The sequence below is a fragment of the Phallusia mammillata genome, chromosome 2 (genome assembly GCF_965637545.1).
Source record: "Phallusia mammillata chromosome 2, kaPhaMamm4.hap1.1, whole genome shotgun sequence".
In the NCBI taxonomy this organism is placed as follows: Eukaryota; Metazoa; Chordata; class Ascidiacea; order Phlebobranchia; family Ascidiidae; genus Phallusia; species Phallusia mammillata.
This window is the reverse complement of record NC_137253.1, coordinates 12,381,377-12,403,485: the sequence shown is the minus strand read 5'-3', so window position 1 is coordinate 12,403,485 and position 22,109 is coordinate 12,381,377. Positions and strand designations below refer to the sequence as shown.

Below are 22,109 nucleotides of genomic sequence, written 5' to 3'. Positions count from 1 at the left end.
ATAGTGTAAAAACAACACTGCGTAAAGAAGCGTAAACAGTTCTTTAAACGATACATTTAGGTACGAAAGGGCCTTAAACTGATACCAAACAAAATCGGTATCTTTAAACGAACAAAATAAGGAAAGTATCAATTAGTATGTACAGAGAGCTACAGTGACCAGGTCAAGGGCTAAAATGATGAAACAAAACTCTTGTCAACTTAAAATAAACTTGCACTTTGCGCACATTTAGCTAATTTTCGATATGTGATGCAAAGAGCACAAATCGTATTGAAAACGGTATCTCAAAATGTGCTGACGGTTAGGGCTATTAGGGCTGGGGCTAGGAATTATCAATAAAAATTCAATAAAACTAACACCAAAAATTTAGTTTCTGATGTACAATTTTGTCAAAGCAGCCAGTAAGAATGTGGTACAGACCAAAGCTCATTTCGTTCAAAATTCAAACCAACCAAGTTTAGGATTATCACGTTGTTTAGTACGCCCGCTGAGCTCACATTTCTGGCCGTTTTAAGTATTGTCGATAACTTTATCGCCGCGCATTTAACAAACGTCAAATAATTATTTTATCAGATGCAAACTCTATAGCGCCTCCAGCGTGCAAGTGGCGTAAGCTGCGCTATTGGACGTGGCAGTTTTGGAGCATGTGCGTTAGTTGTGGTTAGTGCTTATAAGCACTATAGTGAAGAACAGACGTGGTTTTGCTGTCAGATTTGTGTTTTTACAATTTACGAAAGGTTATGGTCTGTCACAAACTTTTACCAAGCCTGCTGATAAGTTGTGATTTTCGTGTGGAACAAGCCAACTGCAGTGACTGCACAATGTTTGTTATATTTTACGTGCATTAATCGTTGAATGTACAAAACGTTAATGGAAATAAAAAAAGTTTTATTTTCATATAGTGGTTACTGCTCTCTTTGCTGAGGAAATTTAAAGAGAAATTGCTTCTGAATGTTTGTCAAATCTATGAAAGGTTTGGATGAAGCGGACAGTAGTTAAATGCATGCACGACGGTAAAACGCTTGCCTACAAGCATTTTAACATCTGATTGTTACAGAACTAAATACATGCTACTAAAGAAGCTGTCCTATATGTCCTGTGTCCTATGCCATGGTTGTCCGATCCCTCACATTTCATTCGCATGCAGTCACAGCCCTAAATCAGTTACCCAAATTTGATATAATTGATACACAAGGCAATATAGAACTGTTGTCGACCATCAATGCGTTTTATGACGCTATAGGTGTGTAAGTAATTAAGTTTTTGCAAATTACATTGTTCAAATAATAAATCCACTAGGACTAGACTTCCAAATCCTTAATACTCGTCACGACCTTGTCCTGACCTACACTATCGGGCAATTTAGTTGCTATATTTGTTCTGACACTAATTTCAAATTAATCAAAAAAAAAACATTTCTGGCCAAAAAACATTGCACATTTTATCATACTAGTTGCATTTTATTTTTGGAATTTTTTTCGAAAAATATCAATTAAATTGATTTCATTCTGACGCCTACGAGCGCTCTCTATTTTTTAAGGAGTCATGTTGCTGCTAATCCATTTACGGAGATCAGAAACCTATAAGACTACAAATGATTACAATTTAAACAAATACCTACAAATTCAAAACGTTCTAGTATTGTGATTTCAGGTAAACATACTCTTGTGTAGATTGTAAGCAAGTTTTGTCCACGAACTCTTGATTTGTGAGAAACTATGCCGTGTACGTAGTATTGGTTGTCGGAATGTCTGCAGCCCTTTCCTCTTACGTTTCAAAGCAATGAGCGGCCGTAAGCACCCATCGATTACTGATGAGCGTTCCTCGGCATACTAAAGAATCTGGCCGTCCTGTTTCTCGAACATATACGTAAGCCATAAACGGCCAATCTCCTTCGGCAGTTGTTGATCCACCTAAATCACAGGTAGGGTGCAAGTTGAAAAAGTAAAAAAAACTGTCTTTTTATTATGGCAACCAACGAAACATTCTTGCTTCTAGAGCAGCTATTCTTGTACCTAAAAATATAATTCGGTTTAATTTTAAAAGTTTTTTTTTTAATTGACAGACCTGGTAAAACAAAACCGACATTAAAAAAGTAAAAAAAGGCGACACCGTGAGTTAAATCATAACACACAAAAAAAAATAAAAAAAATTATTACACAAACCTAGAACGGCATGGGTGCCGAGTATAATTGTAGCTAATGCAATGACCATCATGATAATTTTTACAAGTGGTTGTTGTTATATCTCACAATTTTTGTCAAAATAAACTCAACTACTTGACGTGTCATCACGGGACAACGCTTTTTGACAGGTACAACCCTGTAACTTACAACCTACAAATTCTGATAGGCTTTTAGTTTAAACTGCTGTTTCGTTATTTAATAAAATATGTTGTTTGTTGGCATTTATCATTTTATTTCGAATAAAACTCGATGTCCAGTAATTAAGGACACTATATTAGGGTCAGGGGTGTCAAACTCGTGGGGTTCGGGGGCCACATTGCAGTTTAGAAATTATGCCGAGGGCCGCACGTGATTTTTAATCAAGTCTTATTTTACCAACAGCCGCCAAAATGCTGGTTGTTGTTTTAAAATTACAGATGTAAAAAAAGGTTTATATCATATATATACCATCTATTAACGCCCCAAAAGTCCAGATTAATTTCCACCTTGATGCACAGATTGAGCTGCACAATGTGAAGATCAGTTTTATCTGTTTATTACGTCATAATCAATATTGTGAAGCTTTTCGTACCTGTTTTTAGCATTGTTTGCACACAATAGGCCTACAAAAAGTCTGACGCATATGGCTGCTAGGCTGGTTATACCCCTTTTAGTAACACAAAATCCGTTTAGGGCAGTTTGAAAATCAAAAGTTTTGGCAAAGAAATTTTATTTCTACATCACGGCCGCCAGTACACATATTTTAATGTTGCCGTACGGCCGCGGGTTGTACAGTGTACACCCTTGACTGAAATTTTGAGGAACGGTTTAATTACTATCGTTTCTATTCATAACATATGAATTTGTATTTATAAATTAAATTTCGGCAAATGTCCGTTTAAAGAATAGCTTTTACTTTGAAAAGTAAGAAAAAGTTAGTATAATAGAAAAAAATGTAACAAATACTACAATTGTTGTTAACTGTTCGAGGGTCGCATTGGAGGACTTCGTGGGCCGCATGAGGCCCGCAGGCCGCGAGTTTGACAGGTCTGATTTAGAACACTAATTGTGGAATGTCAAACGCCGCTAGGCGAAGTTATCGCCTCAACGGTCAATTTGTCAAACATACATTTTCTAAAGTGTATGATATTTACCAAGTAGGAGAACACTTTATAGTGTAATGTGACATAAAATTATTACAATAAACGTGGTGTAAACCCACCTTGAATTTTGAAGTAACCTTGGCCAGGTTTGAGCGCATTTTTGCCACGGTTTAAACGGGTATTTCTACGTGCACAATTACAACTCGTCAGCATGTACTGTGTGTTAAAGTAGCAGGGATCGGCAACGTTTTTTGCACTACGGACCGTTTTTGAAATTAAAACTTTATCGCAGACCGGCCTTAAAAAAACTACAAATATTTAACAACAAAAACGTCACCCCGCGGTACAGGGGCAAAATGTTTTAAAGCTTTTAAAAGTACAAAATTATACGACCCGTTAACGAACGCTTATACGGCCCGTTAACGAACTCGTTGCATACACTGTGTTAAAGTATATCGGGGTTTGGCAGTTTGGTTTAGTTTTTTTGAGCTAATTTTCTTTACACATTTCATCATCAAATTGTTTGCGTAAATCAAATTTTACAAACTGAGACGATTATAATACAAAACGGCTGTTTTGGTTGATAATTCTCATTAACAGCATAAGGGCACAAAATTACATGACCCAATCCCCCGAAATACACAACCATCAACAAAATACGATAGGTTATGGTAAGTTTCATCCTCAAACGCACGATTTTGGTGCAGAATTCTGACTACCCGCCTCGGGGCATTTTAACGATTTTTGTTGTGATATTCCGCTGTTGAAGTTAACGTCAACAAAAACAATTTCGTAACTTCAATTTGGTCACGATCAAAAGTTCTTTTTAGGCAACTTAACTGAACTAATATTCAAAACTGTTTTGCCCACCGGCATTAAGTGCCAGCTGGTGACTCTTGTTCAATTCGACCTGCAATTAAAACTCGCCAAAACGTGATGGACACAATTTCAACATTCTATATTTACAATACAGTTCCCTATATAACGGGCACATGTCGCACTGGATAGACACAGCTTCAACGTGAAGTTTGTCTAGTATACAATGGGGTTTGTGTACAGATATCTGTTGTATGTACTTAATTAAGTTGTCTAACAAATAAATTGCCAATAAATTGCCAATAAATTGCTATTAAAAATATTTAATGAAAGTAACCTCTTGCAGTGCATGTGAAAAACAAACAAACTTAGATTTGATATTTATCAAAACCTTTTGAAGTTTGCAAAATGGAGGACCTAACAACAATTCGATTGCTCATCAGCGTGTTTGGCGTAATTTTACTCAGCGCTCATGCTGTTTCAGGTTAGTTTAAGCCAGCGTGGTCCAACTGCAGGCCCGCGGGCCAATTGTGGCCCGCGAGATAGTTTTGTTGGCCCACGAAAGTCCCAACATTTTAAAGACAACTATAAGTTTTGTTTTCAATAATTCAATGTTTTCTTAGCGTGAGGATTAACACACACTAAATACTGCAAAATCTCCTATTGTGACGCATGACAAGGCATTGTTATGTAATAAAGGGTTCTGCTTCTATAAACCGTGTAGGGCAGGGGTTCTTAACCTGGGGTGCACGCACCCCCAAGGGGTGCGAGAACTGTTCCTAGGGGGTGCGGGGATGCTGAATCATTAAGGTTGGTTAGGTATATTCTATTTTGGCAATTACAGAAGGGGGAGCGAAAATTGGTTAGTGATTTGAAAGGGGGTGCGAAAATTGGTTGGTGATTTGAAAGGGGTGCAGCAAGGAAAAAAGGTTAAGAACCACTGGTGTAGGGGCATTTTTGCGTTAGAGTGAAAACTGAATGTTTTTGACAGCTTCTACTTAGTAAATAACTATAAAATATAAAAATAAACTTATCTATAGATAAAAAGAGGTGTATAGTCTTCCTAGAGTTTGACCTAGAAAAAAGTTTTTCCTGCGAAAATTTAAACCTTGGCCCGCGTAGTAAGTTAACGATTTTAAATGGTCCGCAACAAAATAAAGTTGGACCACCCTGGTTTAAGCAATGGTTGTTGATGCGCTTTTTTGATGGCAAAATAATTAAATCTTTTTTAATAGTGTAGCAATCGTTCCCAAAACTTTAAACCTTTTATGTTTTCAGGCTCAGCCATGGGAGCTCCAGAGGCAAGAGTTCTTGGTTGGTATTTGATTTTTCCATGTTTGGTATCCACTATCCTCACTCTGCTTATATTTTAGGTGGATCAACAGTTGCAGAGGGAGATTGGCCGTTTATGGCTTACATATACGAGGTTAAGACAGGAAGTCCCGACAACTTCATATGCGGAGGAACGCTTATCAGCAATCAATGGGTGCTCACTGCCGCTCACTGCATCAGAACGTAAGTTGAAGAAGATCAATATGGTCGATATATTGTTTTTTGCACCAGCAACACGCGACATGATTTTGTTTTTTAGAAATAACCGAAATCTATACCGAGTAAGATTGGGCGAACACAGACAATCTGTAACGTCACCTAATGAGCAGGATTTCGGTGTTTCAAGGCTTGTATTACATCGGGGATTTGACAAGGTTGCTTTCATATACGACATAGCTCTAATTAAGGTTGGTAATAATGCATTGTAAAGTTGGCAATTTGCTATGAATTTATAGTATTGTAAGTTTTTTTTTGTAATGTATTTTTACTTTAGTTATGTTGATGGTGTGCAAAATGCCTTGAATGGCAGAAACTATACATGCCGAGGACTGAAGTGTGCACATAACATAATATTTATTTGTTGATTTAAAGATAAATGAAAAACAAGGGTGAATAAATATGCTGTTGCTTCCCGGTAGAAAACAATTCAAGGGTAAATGTTAAGAAAATTACAGTTTAAGAATAACGTAAACATGTGGCTTACAGTTGTCAAGGGCAGCTACAATCAATCAGTACGTGAGTCTAGCAAATTTAACAGCACCTGCACGATGCTATGATCCTGAACCAACATTTCCACTCGGCGCTTGTGTCACTTTGGGCTGGGGAAGAACAAGTGGTGAGGAAAATTGAAAACACGGGTTGATTTTGGCGTAATTTAGAAAATTTAAAAAAAGTTTAAAAAAAAATGTTGGCATTTCTTACGTAATATTAAAATACATTTACCCAGAAGAACAAGCTATATGTATTAAAAATAGTTCATCAAATTTTCGACCCATACTTTACGATTTTTGTTATGCAGATGCAGGAAATACTTCGGAAACTCTCAAAAAGGTACCAACCAACATCTTTCCATTCGCGTATTGCCATAGCCTAACCGTGCAAAACGCTGCACTGTACGGCAATCGTCCAGTGGGCAGAAAATGTGATGCCAAGTTCTGTGGAGGATACGATTACCCTACTCAGGATACATGCGAAGTAAGCTTATAACTTCAACAACCTCACAAAAAAAAACAATGTTTGCTAACTTTTAAGTGCCCTAAAGATCGCTATAACACATTTTTCCATCCAGGGTGACAGCGGCGGTCCACTGGTTTGTCGACATTCGGACAACCAATACTATGTACACGGTATAGTTTCATACGGCACAAGTCCTTGCGGACAACGCTTGCCCGGCATCTACACAAGCGTAAGTTTACTTTTTGATATCTTATCTGCAACTTTTAAATTAAAAGTCATAATGTTTAGTTTTTAACTGAATACAACTGTTTACTAGGTTGCTGTTTGTCGTGGATGGATCACAAGAAATATGAGGCCCTAAATAGAAGAAGAACGTCATTTGCGTCAAATAAAACTGGCCTATCTGTTTAACAGTAAACTACTTACCGAAATAAAATGTAACCTGCTGAAAAACTTTTGTGTATCGCTGGTAGCCTGCCTTGCGCAAGACATAAGGTGTTTTAATTTTAGATGATAAAATAATTCGCAGAAAAGTTTGAACTTGTCCCCGAAGTAAAAAAATTAAATTAGTGCTTCGTCGATATATGAGTACCGTTTTGAACGATATAGTGAATCTCGTTAAATTAACGTTTAAAGAAAATTGACCCAATCCACTTAAAAAATAATTTACAAACCAGCTCGACGTTACACTACCGGGAAACGCGTCCCTTCAGTTGATCTGCCTCTCTTTAAACGTTTAATCGAAGTCTGACGATCCCCTAAGGGCCTAATACGGCCCTCCTGTGATCTATTGTGAAACAAAATGGCGCCTATTAACAGCAGCAAACCAGAAAACTGACTGTATACAGCCGTTGCTTTGTGTGCAATTGGCTGTGTAAGACAAAATTAGATGTTGCGAAGAAACAATAAAACTTACATTGATGACATTTATAGTTATTTTTTTAACTAAGTTACTTCATTTACACTATCTTGTACTTAGTCCTTGAACAAATTTTGAGGATTAGGAGTCACTAATACTCTTCATATTACAAATCATTAAATCAACTTTTTGCACATTTTTGTACATAATGACGCAATCATCATACGAAATAACCACATTGTTGAAAATATTTATTTCCAGTCTAACGTTAATTTATGTTGTTTAATTCCAAAACGCTGCACAAAAACAGACAAATATTGATAAGTTCTAACAGATAACTTATCAACTCACTTCAAACTAAATTATTGTGTCTTCGTTTGCACGATCGTGAAGCAGAATTTTCACTACTCGCCTTAAGTAAGGCAAAAACACGATTAGTTTTTGTGATTTTTTAGTATTAAAATTATTTTTGAAAACACATAATGTTGGCCTGAAGCTGATTACGTTTAGGAACTTGATATATTTGGAAAGGTTGTCAAGACTCAATTGTTTAGTAGAGTTGTTTGGCGCACGGACGTTTAGTGCTCGAGAAGGGCACCCAAATATATTAACACGGAAGTTAGTCTCGCTAAAACATGATAAACAATTAAACAATTCCTATATAAGAAACACACGAAGCACATTTAAGAACCAGTATTCAGGTTTGCGAGTAAAACTTATATCACAAATTAACGTTTAGCCTAACAGAGTGATGCGATTACCAAGAGTTTAAATGCACTTTCCCAGAGGTAAAATATCCAATTCCCAAGTATTTACACAAACATAAACTACACACGACCTGTTGGGTAAGTTTGTGTGACCAACTAATATTTGAATTTTAATCGCAGGAAAATTGTGGCAAATTCTTACTACTCGCCTGAAACGAATCACGATATTTGTTGTGATGTTACGTTGTTGAAATTAAAGTCAACAAAAACAAAGTTATAGCTTAAATTTAATCCCAACAAAGAATTCTTTATAGCTGGAATTTTTTTAAACTAACAAACTATTAATAAAACCGATTTTACTATGAATGCTACGTACTGGACTGTAAAACCAAAACATTCTTATTTGGAGGCAAATCTCGCTAAATCGTGATGAACCACTCAATAATTCCAGTGTTGTGTTTAAAGTAGTTGCCTATATAAAAGCGCATCGGACCTAAATAGTTGTATCGACTCAAACTGAGTCTACTGTCGAATCAGATGAAGGTTTAAGACTTATAGATATTTGCTAAATGTATTGGTGGATATATATCACTTATTTAATTGAAAAATAATGAACCCAAACTTATTGCAGTACATGTGAGAAACTTTAGGTCTAACATTTATTAAAGAAACTCAATTTTCGATTAAACTTAGCGAGATGAATAAGCAAGGAAGTCCATCCATTACTTTGCTGATCAGTTTGTTGGGCGTAATTTTGCTGAGTGCTCATGCTGTTTCAGGTTTGTGGATTACAATTTAGTTGCTGTGCGTTATATATCAGACTATGGTTATTTTCTTACTGTTTTGTTTCTTTTTGTCATTTTTTGACCATGATTTTCACAGCCCACAGAGTTGTATGGGAAAACACCTAACGTGTACTTGTATTTATTTATTATTGGTGAGTATTAAATTTGCTAAAAACATTTTGAAACAGTTTTTGTCAAAGAGCCAATTAAAAATTATTCAACCACATTGTACGTTCCCAATGTTTTTTTGCGTTTTAGGTGGATCAGCAACTGCAGAGGGAGATTGGCCATTTATGGCTTTAATATATATTCGTAAAGTAGGACGCTCAGACATTTTCACGTGTGGAGGAACACTTATCAGCAATCGATGGGTTCTTTCGGCTACACACTGCTTCGAAACGTGAGTCTGAACGGGTTAAGAAGATCATTTTTGTGTTTGGGCGGCAACAGCTTATGCAAACATCTTTTGCAAACTGTTTTCAAGACCTGACCGAAATCTATACCGAGTGAGATTGGGAGAATACTCGAGATCTATGGCGTCACCTAACGAACAAGATTTTGGTGTTTCAAGACTCGTATTACATCAGTCGTTTAACCCGGTTGCATTCGTATTTGACATAGCTCTGATAAAGGTTGGTAACAACGTTTCTTGCTAGTGGTTCTATCAATTTAGAAATGTGCATTATAATATGGATAGATTACCTGAAGTACTTTTTTGAATACATTTGAGCAATGAGATTGTTAGTGATATATAATAATCAGCCACCATCTGGCTTCTGTTATGTCTAGAATTGACTTTTTTACATGCTTGATAAACAAATACACATAAAGTGTTACATCACGATTTGCTATTTAAGTATGTTTAAATATATAAGTGATTAAACTTGTTTGTTGATTCAGTTGTCAAGGGCAGCTACAGTCAACCAGTACGTAAGTCCAGCAAACTTGGCTGCACCTGGACGATGTACAGATCCTGCCCCGATATTCCCGATTGGCGATTGCTTTACTTTGGGTTGGGGTAAAACAAGTGGTATGAAAAACTTCCAAAATAATTATTTTAATTTTATTGCCAAACCTTCAACAATATCAAAGTGTTTCAGTTTGTATAACAAACACTTGTAAATTTAACTTACAATATTTCTGTATCTCCCTTTCAGCCACGGGTAATACTTCCGATACCCTAAAAAAGATAACTAGCCATATTCTTCCACATCAAGTATGTCAAGACTTTACCGAATCCAACGTTGCAAAGTACAATAACCGAGCAGTCAGAAGATGCCAAGCAAAGCTTTGTGCAGATTATATGGTTTTTGGCCAAGATACATGCGAGGTATGCCTGTAACTTGACTGATATCTTACAGTATAATAATCGACTTCGCCTGAATTTGTTAATCCAGGGTGCCAGTGGCGGTCCGCTTGTGTGTCGACATTCAGATAACCGACACTATGTACACGGCATAGTTTCATACGGAACAACTGTTTGCGGACAAGGTCTGCCTGGTATCTACACAAGTGTAAGTTTACTTCAAAATTCTTGTTTGGCTCGGAGTAGATTTAAGTTGTTTATATCTAACTATAAAGTTATACTTTAAAACTAAAGGAACGGTGCCCCATGCATTTTACCCATTAAAGTGTATTTTGATCTTTAAGTCATTTTTTATCCAAACGCATTTGTTTTGCAGGTTGCCGTTTGTCGTGGGTGGATTAGCAGAATGATGAATCCATAAAAAAGCCCAATTAGACTACAAAATTTGAAACAAGTCAATGGATTTTTTTGGTGAAAAATAAGTAGACAATAAACTAGTGTTTAAAATGCGTCTTTGAGTTTAACAAGTTTTTTTTTATTGTTTGTGTATTAAACTTTTAGTTCATGAAATTTTGTTTCGAAAAACTACTTTTCTTCATCGAAAATCATTAAAGACCATTATTGTTTCTTATATTTAAACTGTTTGGAAAGATTGTTCTGTTTGTATGTAAACTTGAGACTCTTTTAGTTGTTGATGCCGTTTTTCTCCTAAAATGAAATAAAAATTGTGTTGCAAAACCATTATCTTTTGTTTATTACACAAACCATGATGTGACAGTCTTATTGTGATCAACTTTTGACTGTAGCTGATACACGACAAAATAAAACTAGACTTTAAACAAAATACTGAGATCATTTGAAAAAAAGCGTAACAAAGGCATTATCGACCCTTTTCCCTCAAGAAAAAACTCTTTTGTTTTCACCTCACCCACACGAAACTGACCAAAAAGTAAACAAAGCAAGAAAGTCGAATATTTCAAGTGACTTGATATCCAATTACCTAGGCCACTCACACTGTGTAAACATTTTAACATTCGTGCTTGACTGAATCTACCTAAGTTACAATTATCAGCCTGTTACGCAATGACCAATAATATTATCTGTTACATGGTTTGATCCCTTAGTGAAACTGCGTTGAAACGATTAATACTGCAACAGCGACAAGGTGGATTAGTTTTGAATTAAATAAACAGCAGTATATAGTCACAGGGATAACACGAATATTAGTCGCAGAGATAACACGAATATTTACACAATACCATGATAATAACATAAACAAGGCCATCTAGGAATTTTTGCCGAAAGAACAAAACATTGTTTATGTAGTAAGCCTGACAGCAACAGTATATATTTTGTAAAAAAGCCATATGTTCATAAAAATCAATAAAAAATTACTGAAACAACAAAAGTAACCCGCGTTTATTTTTTAAAGGCAATTCCACGTCTGATGCGTTGATAAAAAAAAATGTTTATGCTTCAATTAATAAGTTTGCTCGATAGCGGCAAACATAATATACTTGCCACAAAACCACAATTCCAAGCAAAAATAAGGTACCGCATATCAAGCACCAAAGAATTTATTGCACAAACTGCAGTGAAAGGGTTCCGCAACTGGCAATAATTCAAGTTTACTTATTTTTCATAATTTTTTCAAAGCAAAGTAGCCATTCAGTTTGTCTGATAAAATACAGTTATCGACATAATAGTTGAAGCAAAGTTTATATCACCTCGTTTTGGTGGCCAACAAAATGGCGTCTGCCAAACGTACTAACTCTTTGACATGGTGTACTTTCGTTTTTTAAAAGCAAGGTATAGAAAGGTGTAGCAAAAAGCACTATGTTCCTTAGATTAAGTTTGGTATTCGTACCGTGCTTGCAACCGAAAAAGATAGGTTACAAAACACAAGAACTTGAGAAGTAGCTTCAAGTGAAGGACTAAAAAATAAGCAAACTGCCACTGAAGTCGCGTAAAACGTGGTACTTTACTGATGATGACAATAGCTATGTTTACATTTGACAATACTTATGTACTTTTGTGTCCGTTTCAATGGCGAAAACAAGATATGTCACGTCTCTTACCAAGTCTTGTTATTTATGGAACAAAAAACTTTATCATTTGAAATCTGCTAACATATGTCTAGTTGCAGAACAAATTTTTTGAGATTCAAACTCGTAGCTTCCATTAAAGTTTATTTCAGAATCATTTGTTCTTTCCCATTTTACGTCTTTATTAATCATTACAAAAATGTCTGATTTTAAGTTTCTAGCTAACATCCTGAAGGCACGACTATATTTAACCTTATTCTAACAGTTAGGTTCACATAAACAGAATACAATAAATTATGCTGAGTCATATCCAGTACATGCAAATATGTTCAATAGCACAAACATGGTGCAGAATTCTGACTCCTTACGTGGGACGAATCACCATATTTGTTCCCATGTTTATTTTCTTTTAATTAACGTCAACAAAACGTATATTCTTGCCAAATTTAGATCATGATCAAGCACAAATAAACTATTATCAAGCCTGTTTTTCCTGGATGGACGCCAAATGCTTGACCATTGAGCACATAAATACTTCGACTTGAAGGTAAATCTCGCTAAAACGTGACGGACAGTTACTAATTTCTATGTCCTGTATTCACAACGAGCCCCTATAAAGCGGACAAAGGTAACACGAAACAGACACATCGACATTGACTGTGTCGACAGCACCAACAGATAGCTGTCAGCCTATGTACAATTATTAACTTTGTTTGTATGGTTTGTTTCTACATGGCATTTGGAAAACATTTTTTTTATCATTTGCAGTACATGTCAGGAAACATTTTGGTTTACATCGATAAAGAGAATCTATGGACGAAGTTAAAAAGATGAATGAACAAGCAAATACCCCAACTACTTTATTGATCGGTGTGTTGGGCGTAATTATACTCAGCGCTCATGTGGATTCAGGTTTGTACGTTTTAATTGACTTAATGAGCTTTGTGTGAGAAAATAATGATTAATTTGCTAAAGATTACATTGTTGTTTAATTCTGTGACAGCTTTTTTAGCAAACAAAAACGGTTTCGAAATCATTGACCAAGTCTATTTTGATTTTTAGGTGCAGGCATGGCTGTTCCGGAGGCAAGAGTTATTGGTCGGTATTGGATTTCGTTTTTAATGTGCCCGCAATTCCAATTTTGTGCTCTTAAATGCGGCCTTTATTTTTAGGTGGTTCAGCAACTGCAGAGGGAGATTGGTCGTTAATGGCTTACATATATGAGCGAAAGGCGGGAGTCCTTAATAGATTTATATGCGGAGGTTCACTCATCAACAATCGATGGGTTCTTTCCGCCACTCACTGCTTCCAAACGTAAGTTGAATGGAGTTGTGCACTTCAATACGTTAGCGACAAATACAATACAAAATATCACGTTGTTTTCAGACCTAACCGAAACTTATACCGTGTGAGATTGGGAGAATATTCGAGATCGGTGACTTCGCCAAACGAACAGGATTTTGGTGTTTCAAAACTCGTATTACATGCGTCATTTGACCCGGTGGCGTTCGTATTTGACATAGCTCTGATAAAGGTTGGTAACAACGTTTCTTGCTGGTGGTTCTATCAAGTTGGAAATGTTCGTTATATTATAAGTAGATTATTTGAGAAGATTTATTGTGCTCAAATAATATGTTTGTTTTAACTTAACTTTTTAAAGATATAATGACTTAAATGTTTATTTTTAAGTATTCGATCTAGAACTAATTAGAGCAGGTTAGGCGTAACGCTGTCATTTTAAATAATGCCTTAACATAATATGATTATCTTAAAAGCAACATGCTTTATTGTTCAAACGTTTCGACAAATGTTGATGTCAGGAATATAAGGCTACATCAGATCGTATGGGGATTTGCCGAAACGTTTGAACAAAGCATGACGCATAATTCTCCATTAAAAGGTAACATGTTAAAGCAAAAATGCGTTTGAAAGTGCGCTATAGCCACAAGAAGACCCTATTGTGTAAACTTTAATTAATACTGAACCTTTTTTGCTCGTAAGGTAGACGAAACATTTTTTTTTTGCTTTAGTGCTTACAGTATAATTTCTCATGACGAATAGTAATATGACCAGCCTACTGTTACAGTTGTCAGGGGCAGCTACAATCAACCAGTACGTGAGTCCAGTAAACTTGGTTGATGCGGGAAGATGCACTGATCCTACACCGAACTTTCCTGTCGACGCATGTTACACACTCGGCTGGGGAAACACAGGTGGTTAAGTAAAGTCACGAGATTTCATTGTTTGTTTGTGGACATTAACAATTTGGAATTTGTGATGCGCTTACCTAACCTATGTGACAAACAAACGAATATTTTCAAAAACGCTGTCACTTTATACTCCCCATGAAATTATTTGATAACAGTGCCAAATCCGAGTATATGTTCCGAGTATATGTGTTGTGAATTTGGATCATTAAATGCAAAAAAAACGTTTTTGGTGATTGTTTCGCAGCCGCAGGAAATACATCTAACACACTTCGGAAGGTGACAAGCTATATTTTGCCACACCGCCTTTGCAAATCCCATACGGAGCAGCACGTTGCCAAGTACGGTAATCGACCAGTGCTTTACAAGTGCGAGGCCAAGTTCTGTGGAGGATATAATCGTTACGAAGACACATGTCAAGTAGGAATATAACATTAGCAAACAAATTAAAAGATAGTGGCAACCTTTAGGCTTTTTGAAGCTCGCTATACAACATACTTATTAATCCAGGGTGACAGCGGTGGTCCACTGGTCTGTCGACATTCAGACAACCAGTACTATGTACACGGCATTCTGTCATACGGAACAAAGCCTTGTGGTTTCGGTTTACCTGGCATCTACACAAGTGTAAGTTAATTGTAGTTAAATTGTAAATCGTTAACCGCTTAATAAGGATTTAAAAAGTCTCAAAGAAAAGTACGGTTTTGAATTTTAAACTGAATGAATTTGCTGTACAGGTTGCCGTTTGTCGTGGATGGATTAGCAGAATGATGACACCTTGAAGGCAAAATGTGTAGTCCTAAATGTGCATCCAAAGATGCACTTGGTTAAAGTTTTTATCGCAAACGTTCTCCCAAAATAAAAGGCTACTATTGCAAAATATGTGAAATGTTTTCTGGAGTTGGACGAGTATTAATACATGTACAGGACAGGATTTCTATTTAGTTTGCAAAGTGATTTAACCAAACCAGCTATTGATATGTCACGCTATGTTCCAACTAATAATATAGTTTATATCTTTACACGACAAATTGTGCGCATTTCTTAAAAAAACACGTTCTTGTGACAGATAAACAAAATACAATGTATTCTCTGTGTTTTAAACTGATGCAAATGTAACTTGTTTCCATGCTCAATTCAAAAAATAAGAATATTAGCGACAGCTGAAAGGTTTATCTAATAAAATCTTTAGTTTGGTTTGTTCTTACTTATGCTTGCGAATCGTGGTATTTAAGATCGCTCTATGCGTGAAGGTTTTGAAATGTATTGCTATCAGCGCTTGCCAAGAATTTCGTGAAAAATACCAAGGAAGCATGCTGTAACATCGTAAATCACTCAACCGTAACCTACGTCACATCTTATATGGTGTGATTGCACCACAATGCCAGAATCCCCTATGACGTAACAATATCATTGTAGTTTATTTCTCTATGCTGTGCTTTTGGCCATTTAGTATTGAGTTTAGTTTGGACCACGTGTAGTTCGTTAGCTGCTGACTTAAATTTGCAAGCGTTAGATAAAGTAATGAAAGTGACTAAATATAATTTGTTTGTCATTAATAGATGGTAATGCTAACTTTATAACTCTGACGAAAAAGGAATAATGTTGCCTTTGCAAGGTAAGCTTGATTTGCATTAAAGTTGTCTTATCGCAATTAACCGTATATTAAAAGTCTACGTTTTTATCTGTGTAGAACACTTTCTGGTGATATCAAACTGTGTTTATCTTTGATACCCTGGTCCAAAACTCTGGTAAGCTTTATTTCTGCCGGTATAAATTTAATTTCTGTTTCGCATTTTTGAGTGAATGTTCTCTTTGCAGAAAACCGTGTCTATCGTGTCGTGTCGTGTCTACCGTGAACGTGACGTGATTACCGTGTCGACGTGTAAAATAAATTCACGCGTTTCCAGAAATTGGACTTACCTAGTGTGACGCCAGCGCGGTACCAGGCGCGCAAATTCCTGACGTTACATTAAAGTTTTCAGAGTTTCCTGAAAATAAAGTTTTCAGAGTTTGCTGAAAATAAAGTTTCAGTGTTTCTGAAAATAAAGATTCCAGAGTTATCTATAAAGCGACTTTCGCCACGATGGCTGAAGATTTGGAGAAGACATTATCTCCGATGGAATCGCCGGTGCCCACACGTTTGAGACCATTTGCTGCACAACCGGTCCCAACCTACGACGATCTACGCCGATGTGCAGATAAATTGAATAGCTGGTATGTTGTGGCTGAAACTGGCAGTCTAAATAAAGAGCACTCCACGTTGCGAGTGGCTCAAAAACAAATTGACGAAAACTACACGATACTTCACAGTATGTACGATGCATTTAATAATTCATGTAACGACCCAGAGAAAGTTGCTGCTTCCAAAGAAGATTTAAAATCTCTTCAACACAGCAAACTGGAATTTGAAAATAGAGTATCAGAGCTACCGCCTTCCAAAATGCCTGACTCACTGCCAGAACTTGTGCTAAGTCCACAGTTCAGGGCCCCGACTGTTGTTTCTAGTAGGAAGTCACGGTCTGGCCGCTCACGTTCATCTAGCGTGAGCACATCTGCTACGGAAAGAAGTCGCCGAGAGGCAAAGGTAGAGCGGCAGCTTGCGCTAATCCGTCCAAACAAATTGATGAGGAAAACGATCTTGCTAAGCGCGAAGCGCTTGAAATAGAAGAGCAGAGAAAACATGCCCTGGAAAAGGAAGAAAAACAGAGAAAGGCAGCGCTAGAACAAGAACAAAAACAAAGAAAGGCGGAAATTGCCCTACAAGCGGAAAAGCGATAACTACAAGCAAAATACGAATTTCAGGCTGCCGACGCAAGAGCCAGAATCCTAAACGAAGACGACGATGGTTTATCACAAATGGACAAAAGGTCCAACGACGATCAGGCTCCAGACGTAGTGACGGTTTTTCCGGATGATGCCTCCAATGACGGTCTCATGACGTCCTCCGCTGCTAGGAACTGTACGTTTCCAATCCGAGATAGAGAAGAACCACAGGAAAATATGCGTCCTAATGTACGTGTTCCTGTGACTAAAGCCCATTCAGTTGTCAAAGTGAACGAAGAAAACCCAGCTGTGCTTCCATGTATAGTGAAGGCAGTTGGAGAGGGCATGCGTATGCCGAAGCCCGATCACATGACGTTCTCGGTCAATCCTACTGACTATTGGATGTTTGTACGCTACTTTGAATCTAATCTCGAATGCAAAACACGAAGCGATGATATGCGATTGACACTGCTTATAAATCAGTGCAAGGGAAAAGCGAGGTCTTTAATTGAACACTGCTCTGTTCTAGATACGGAAGAAGGTTATCCCAATGCAAGAAGAATTCTTTATGAGAACTTCGGTAAGCCCTACATAGTGGCTAGCATTTGTTGAAGAGTTAACTAAGGGTCCGAACTTAAAACCGGACGATGCTACTGGTATGCGCACTTATGCGCAGACTATGAGGAAATGTCTGCTGGTACTTCGCCAGCTGGGGAATTTTGCTGATCTTAACACAGTTGACCGTTTAGTGGCTCTTGCAAATAGGCTCCCGTACGAGTCGCAAAAGCTTTGGCGCCGCCGAGTCGCGCAGACTGTAAGGAAAACCGGAAAAGAAGCGGATTTTGCCGATCTCGTTGAGTTCGTCGAAGAAGAGTCTGCCGTTGTAAATACTTTACCTGGTCAATTGTGTGTTTCCCGAAGGGCTGAAGAAAAGAAGCGCCCCGCAAAACCCGGTGGGAGGAACGTTACCTGTGCGACTGTGACCACAAACCAGAGTCCTGCTCCTGTGTCACCAATAAGCTGCCCGTGTTGTAAACGAAATCACGTGTTGGAAAGATGTGAAGTGTTCGGCAGAAAGTCCACGGTGCAAAGAAGAGAGTTTCTAAGAGATAAGTTTATGTGCTTTAACTGTTTTGGTTATCGACATACGTCAAGGGTGTGTACCCAGCCCAGTGCCTGTACTGTGAGAGGTTGCAACCTTTCACACCACACGTTGCTACATGAAAATATGCAAAATCCCGTGCGTTCCAGGACCTACGTACATGCTCCTGAGAGATACAACAGAGCTCCTCGCAGCGAACCTTCTAATGGACAGGCATCTAGTTCTACAGCCAGGTGCAACGCGATAAAGAATTGTCATTCATCTTACTTTTCTGTTATTCCAGTGAAAATTCGGTCGAACGGTCAGGAGATCATGACGTACGCGTTCCTCGACCAAGGGTCTGACACAAGCTTCTATGATAAAGGTTGGCAGATCTGCTTCCAATAAGCGGAAGACCAAAACAAATTACGATGTCCAGCGTCGGAAGAAGACCGGCGAACCATAGCGGAATAAGCGCAAGTTTTAGCGTTTTGTCGCTAGATGAAAATGAAGAGATTAGTGTCGACAACGCTCTGTCCATCGACACCATACCGGTTGAGCCGAATCCGACACCAACAAAGTCGGAAGTGAACAGGTTTCCACACCTACAGGGTTTGGAATTTCCCGAGTTGGATGAAGGAGAGGTGCTACTACTTATCGGCACTGACGTCCCATACGCACATAGAGTACTGGAAATGAGAACAGGGGAACGCAAGCAACCCTTTGCTGCGAGAACCCCGCTTGGATGGTCACTTGTTGGCCCATCCGTCTGCTATCCTGCTGTTGATAATATTTCGGTAAACTTCTTTAGATGCAAAGAGACCCAGGAACTAAGCGGTGATTCTTGGGTGGACGAATTTATGCAAGACCCAAACGACTTGCCCTTTCCTACGTCAGTTGAAGACCGGAAGGTGCTACGCATGATGAAGAGCTCAGTGAAACACACGGACGGACATTTTTATTTGCCTCTTCCGTGGCGAAGTGATGTTACTTTACCGAAAGACAGCCGTCACATGGCTGAACGACGGCTTTGGTCGCTGAAGAAACGCTTCTCGCGCGATGTCTCTTAAAGACAAGTACGTCCAGAAGATGCAGGACTACGTTGATGAGGGCTACGCAGAAGAAGTTACAAATGAAGAAGCCGAGGACGCTTCAGGCAGTATTCAATGGTATTTGCCACATCATCCGATTTGCCACCCGCGCAAACCCGACAAGGTACGCATCGTTTTTGATTGCGCAGCGCAGCACAGATGATTGTCTCTTAATGACGCCTTGCTGCAAGGACCCGATTTGGTTAATAGTTTAATCGGTGTCTTGGAACGATTTCGTATGAACAGTATTGCTCTGGTAGCGGACGTGGAAGCAATGTTCCACCAGGTCCGCGTTCACAAGTCTGACATTGATGCTTTAAGGTTTTTATGGTGGCCGGGGGGAGATCTATCCCGAACGCCCACCGTTCATCGTATGCTCGTGCACATTTTTGGCGCAACGTCATCGCCCAGCTGCGCCACATTCTGCTTGCGTGAAACCGCCGAGCAGTTTGGAAAAATGTTTGATAAAGATGTTGGCGACATTGTCCGCAATGATTTTTACGTAGACGATTGCTTGACGTCAGCCGAAACAGTCGAGCGTGCCACCGAGTTGGTCACGCAATTACGTGCCTTGCTGAAGAAAGGAGGATTTCGCCTGACCAAATGGCTATCTAACGATCAACGTGTCTTGGATCAAATTCCAGAGACAGAGAGAGCAAAATCGCTGACCGATGTAAACTTGGACGCTTCCGTTAAAGAGCGCGTTCTAGGCGTTTACTGGCGGGTTCAGAGTGACGAATTTGGATTCAGCATAACTGACACGATGCTAGGCAAGAAATTTACCCGACGCAATATTTTATGTGCTGTTAACACGCTTTATGACCCTTTGGGTTTTGCCGCACCTGTAACTTTGATTGCTAAGGTGTTACAACAAGAAATAGTCCGACAGAAGCTGGGGTGGGATGACGAGCTGCCAATTGACGAATGGCGACGCTGGCTTTCTCAATTGCCGGAGCTCGAAAAGTTGACGCTTCCCCGCTGCTTTAAGCCTCCTGCTTTCGGGTCAGTCGCGAAGTGCGAGATGCACCATTTTTCGGATGCTTCAACTCAAGGCTATGGAATTGTGTTATTCGTCTGGAAGATGTTGATGGACAAGTGCACTGCTCGTTTCTATTTGGCAAATCGAAGGTGACACCACCAAAAACTGAGAGCATTCCGAGACTTGAACTTGCTGCTGCTGTCTTAGCTGTAAAAGCGGACAAATGGCTTAGAAGCCAATAAAAATTTGATAACTGCGAGTCCGTGTTTTGGACAGACTCGTGTGCCGTCCGACAAAGTATTTACAACCAAAGCAAACGCTCTGGTACGTTTGTTGCCAACAGGTTGGCCGAAATTCATCGACAGACAAGTCCTGATCAATGGAGGCACGTAAATTCCCAGCTAAACCCCGCCGATGATGCTTCGCGAGGTTTGTCCGTGCACAAGCTCATCCGCTCTCGATGGCTGACTGGTCCAAAGTTTCTTTGGCAAACTAAAGATCGATGGCCAACCCCGCCGGAGTTGAAGGCTCAGCTTCCCCCAGAGTTCCAGCCAGTTGAGCGGAAGAGGATTGTTGTAAACGTTTCTGCACAGTCAGGGTCAACCGATCGTTTGCTGAATCGATATTCATCTCTTCATAAACTGAAGACAACGGTCGCATGGCTGCTGCGTTTTAAGTCGTTCCTGCGCTCAAAGATTTCTGTGCCCACCGGCAAGCTGAGCGTGGATGAGCTGAAGGATGCGGAGTTAGAGATAATAAAGTATGTGCAACGCCAGTGTTTCGCTCCTGCTATCGACGTTTTGTCCAGCGATGGACAATCCGATAGGGAGCTGCAAAGGAAATTGAAGAAATCCACGCACGCTAATTCGCTGTCGAAACTTAGCCCCCAGGTTTTTAATGGTCTACTTCGAATTGGGGGGAGATTGGAAAAAGCGCCCATTGCATTTGACGCAAAACACCCGATTATACTGCCGTATGATCACAACCTAACGAAAATGATTATTCAGAGCCATCATCACGATGTTGGCCAATGTGGAACTGCTCGTACCTGGACACTGCGCCAGCGCTTCTGGATTATTAAGGGAGGCGCCGCTGTAAGGAAGGAACTCAGCAATTGCATGCTGTGTCGCAAGAGAACCGTACGACGAGGACAACAGCAAATGGCGGAACTGCCATTCGCCCGATTGAAGCCTGATGAGCCACCGTTTACTTACGTTGGCATTGACTACTTCGGTCCATTCATGGTGAAGCGAGGAAGAAGTGAAACGAAAAGTTATGGGTGCATATTCACCTGCTTGACTATGCGAGCTGTACACATCGAGGTGGCACCTGATTTATCCACTGATGCATTTATCAATGCCCTGCGTCGATTTATAGGAAGAAGAGGCCGACCAAAGGAGATATACAGCGATAACGGCACGAACTTTGTTGGTGCTGAAAGAGTATTACGTGAAGCCCTACAAGGTCTCCAGCAGTCCGACTAGAATCGTACTTTAAACGACTGGAAATCAAGTGGAATTTCAATTGTCCCGCTGCTTCCCACATGGGAGGTTCGTGGGAGAGAATGATCAGATCCATTCGTCGCATTCTAAATGCGATGCTAACAAGAAACCAAACGATCGGTGCGGACATGTTGCAAATTTTGATGATCGAAGTGGAAAGCATTTTAAATTCCAGACCGTTGACACCGA

At 39.0% G+C, this 22,109-nt stretch overlaps 4 protein-coding genes and 2 long non-coding RNA genes across 6 annotated transcripts; 5 read left to right on the top strand and 1 right to left on the bottom strand.

Moving 5' to 3' along the window:
- Window positions 1-4,492: 4,492 nt before the first annotated feature.
- LOC145213004 (chymotrypsin-like elastase family member 1) lies at window positions 4,493-5,918 on the top strand. The gene is made up of 5 exons (XM_080081250.1): window positions 4,493-4,568; window positions 5,363-5,398; window positions 5,458-5,599; window positions 5,676-5,823; window positions 5,910-5,918. The coding sequence occupies exons 1-5, from the start codon at window positions 4,493-4,495 to the stop codon at window positions 5,916-5,918; spliced, it is 411 nt and encodes a 136-aa protein (XP_079937376.1).
- A 54-nt stretch (window positions 5,919-5,972) lies between these two features.
- LOC145213847 (uncharacterized) lies at window positions 5,973-7,276 on the bottom strand. Its single transcript, XR_013856903.1, has 2 exons — window positions 7,019-7,276; window positions 5,973-6,949 (listed from the first exon to the last, which is right to left on the bottom strand). It is a non-coding gene; the product is annotated as an uncharacterized LOC145213847 (long non-coding RNA).
- Window positions 7,277-8,855: 1,579 nt separating this feature from the next.
- LOC145213003 (trypsin-3-like) lies at window positions 8,856-10,670 on the top strand. Its single transcript, XM_080081249.1, has 7 exons — window positions 8,856-8,937; window positions 9,202-9,343; window positions 9,428-9,575; window positions 9,844-9,973; window positions 10,101-10,273; window positions 10,341-10,457; window positions 10,626-10,670. Exons 1-7 carry the CDS (start codon window positions 8,856-8,858, stop codon window positions 10,668-10,670), a joined length of 837 nt encoding a protein of 278 aa, XP_079937375.1.
- Window positions 10,671-13,106: 2,436 nt separating this feature from the next.
- Window positions 13,107-15,283, top strand: LOC145213002 (trypsin-2-like). The gene is made up of 7 exons (XM_080081248.1): window positions 13,107-13,206; window positions 13,467-13,608; window positions 13,681-13,828; window positions 14,381-14,507; window positions 14,749-14,921; window positions 15,012-15,128; window positions 15,239-15,283. The coding sequence occupies exons 1-7, from the start codon at window positions 13,107-13,109 to the stop codon at window positions 15,281-15,283; spliced, it is 852 nt and encodes a 283-aa protein (XP_079937374.1).
- Window positions 15,284-15,997: 714 nt separating this feature from the next.
- LOC145214775 (uncharacterized) lies at window positions 15,998-16,414 on the top strand. Its single transcript, XR_013857125.1, has 2 exons — window positions 15,998-16,119; window positions 16,195-16,414. It is a non-coding gene; the product is annotated as an uncharacterized LOC145214775 (long non-coding RNA).
- A 3,023-nt stretch (window positions 16,415-19,437) lies between these two features.
- LOC145213001 (uncharacterized) lies at window positions 19,438-21,902 on the top strand. The gene is made up of 3 exons (XM_080081247.1): window positions 19,438-19,517; window positions 19,686-20,567; window positions 20,762-21,902. Exons 1-3 carry the CDS (start codon window positions 19,438-19,440, stop codon window positions 21,900-21,902), a joined length of 2,103 nt encoding a protein of 700 aa, XP_079937373.1.
- Window positions 21,903-22,109: the final 207 nt, after the last annotated feature.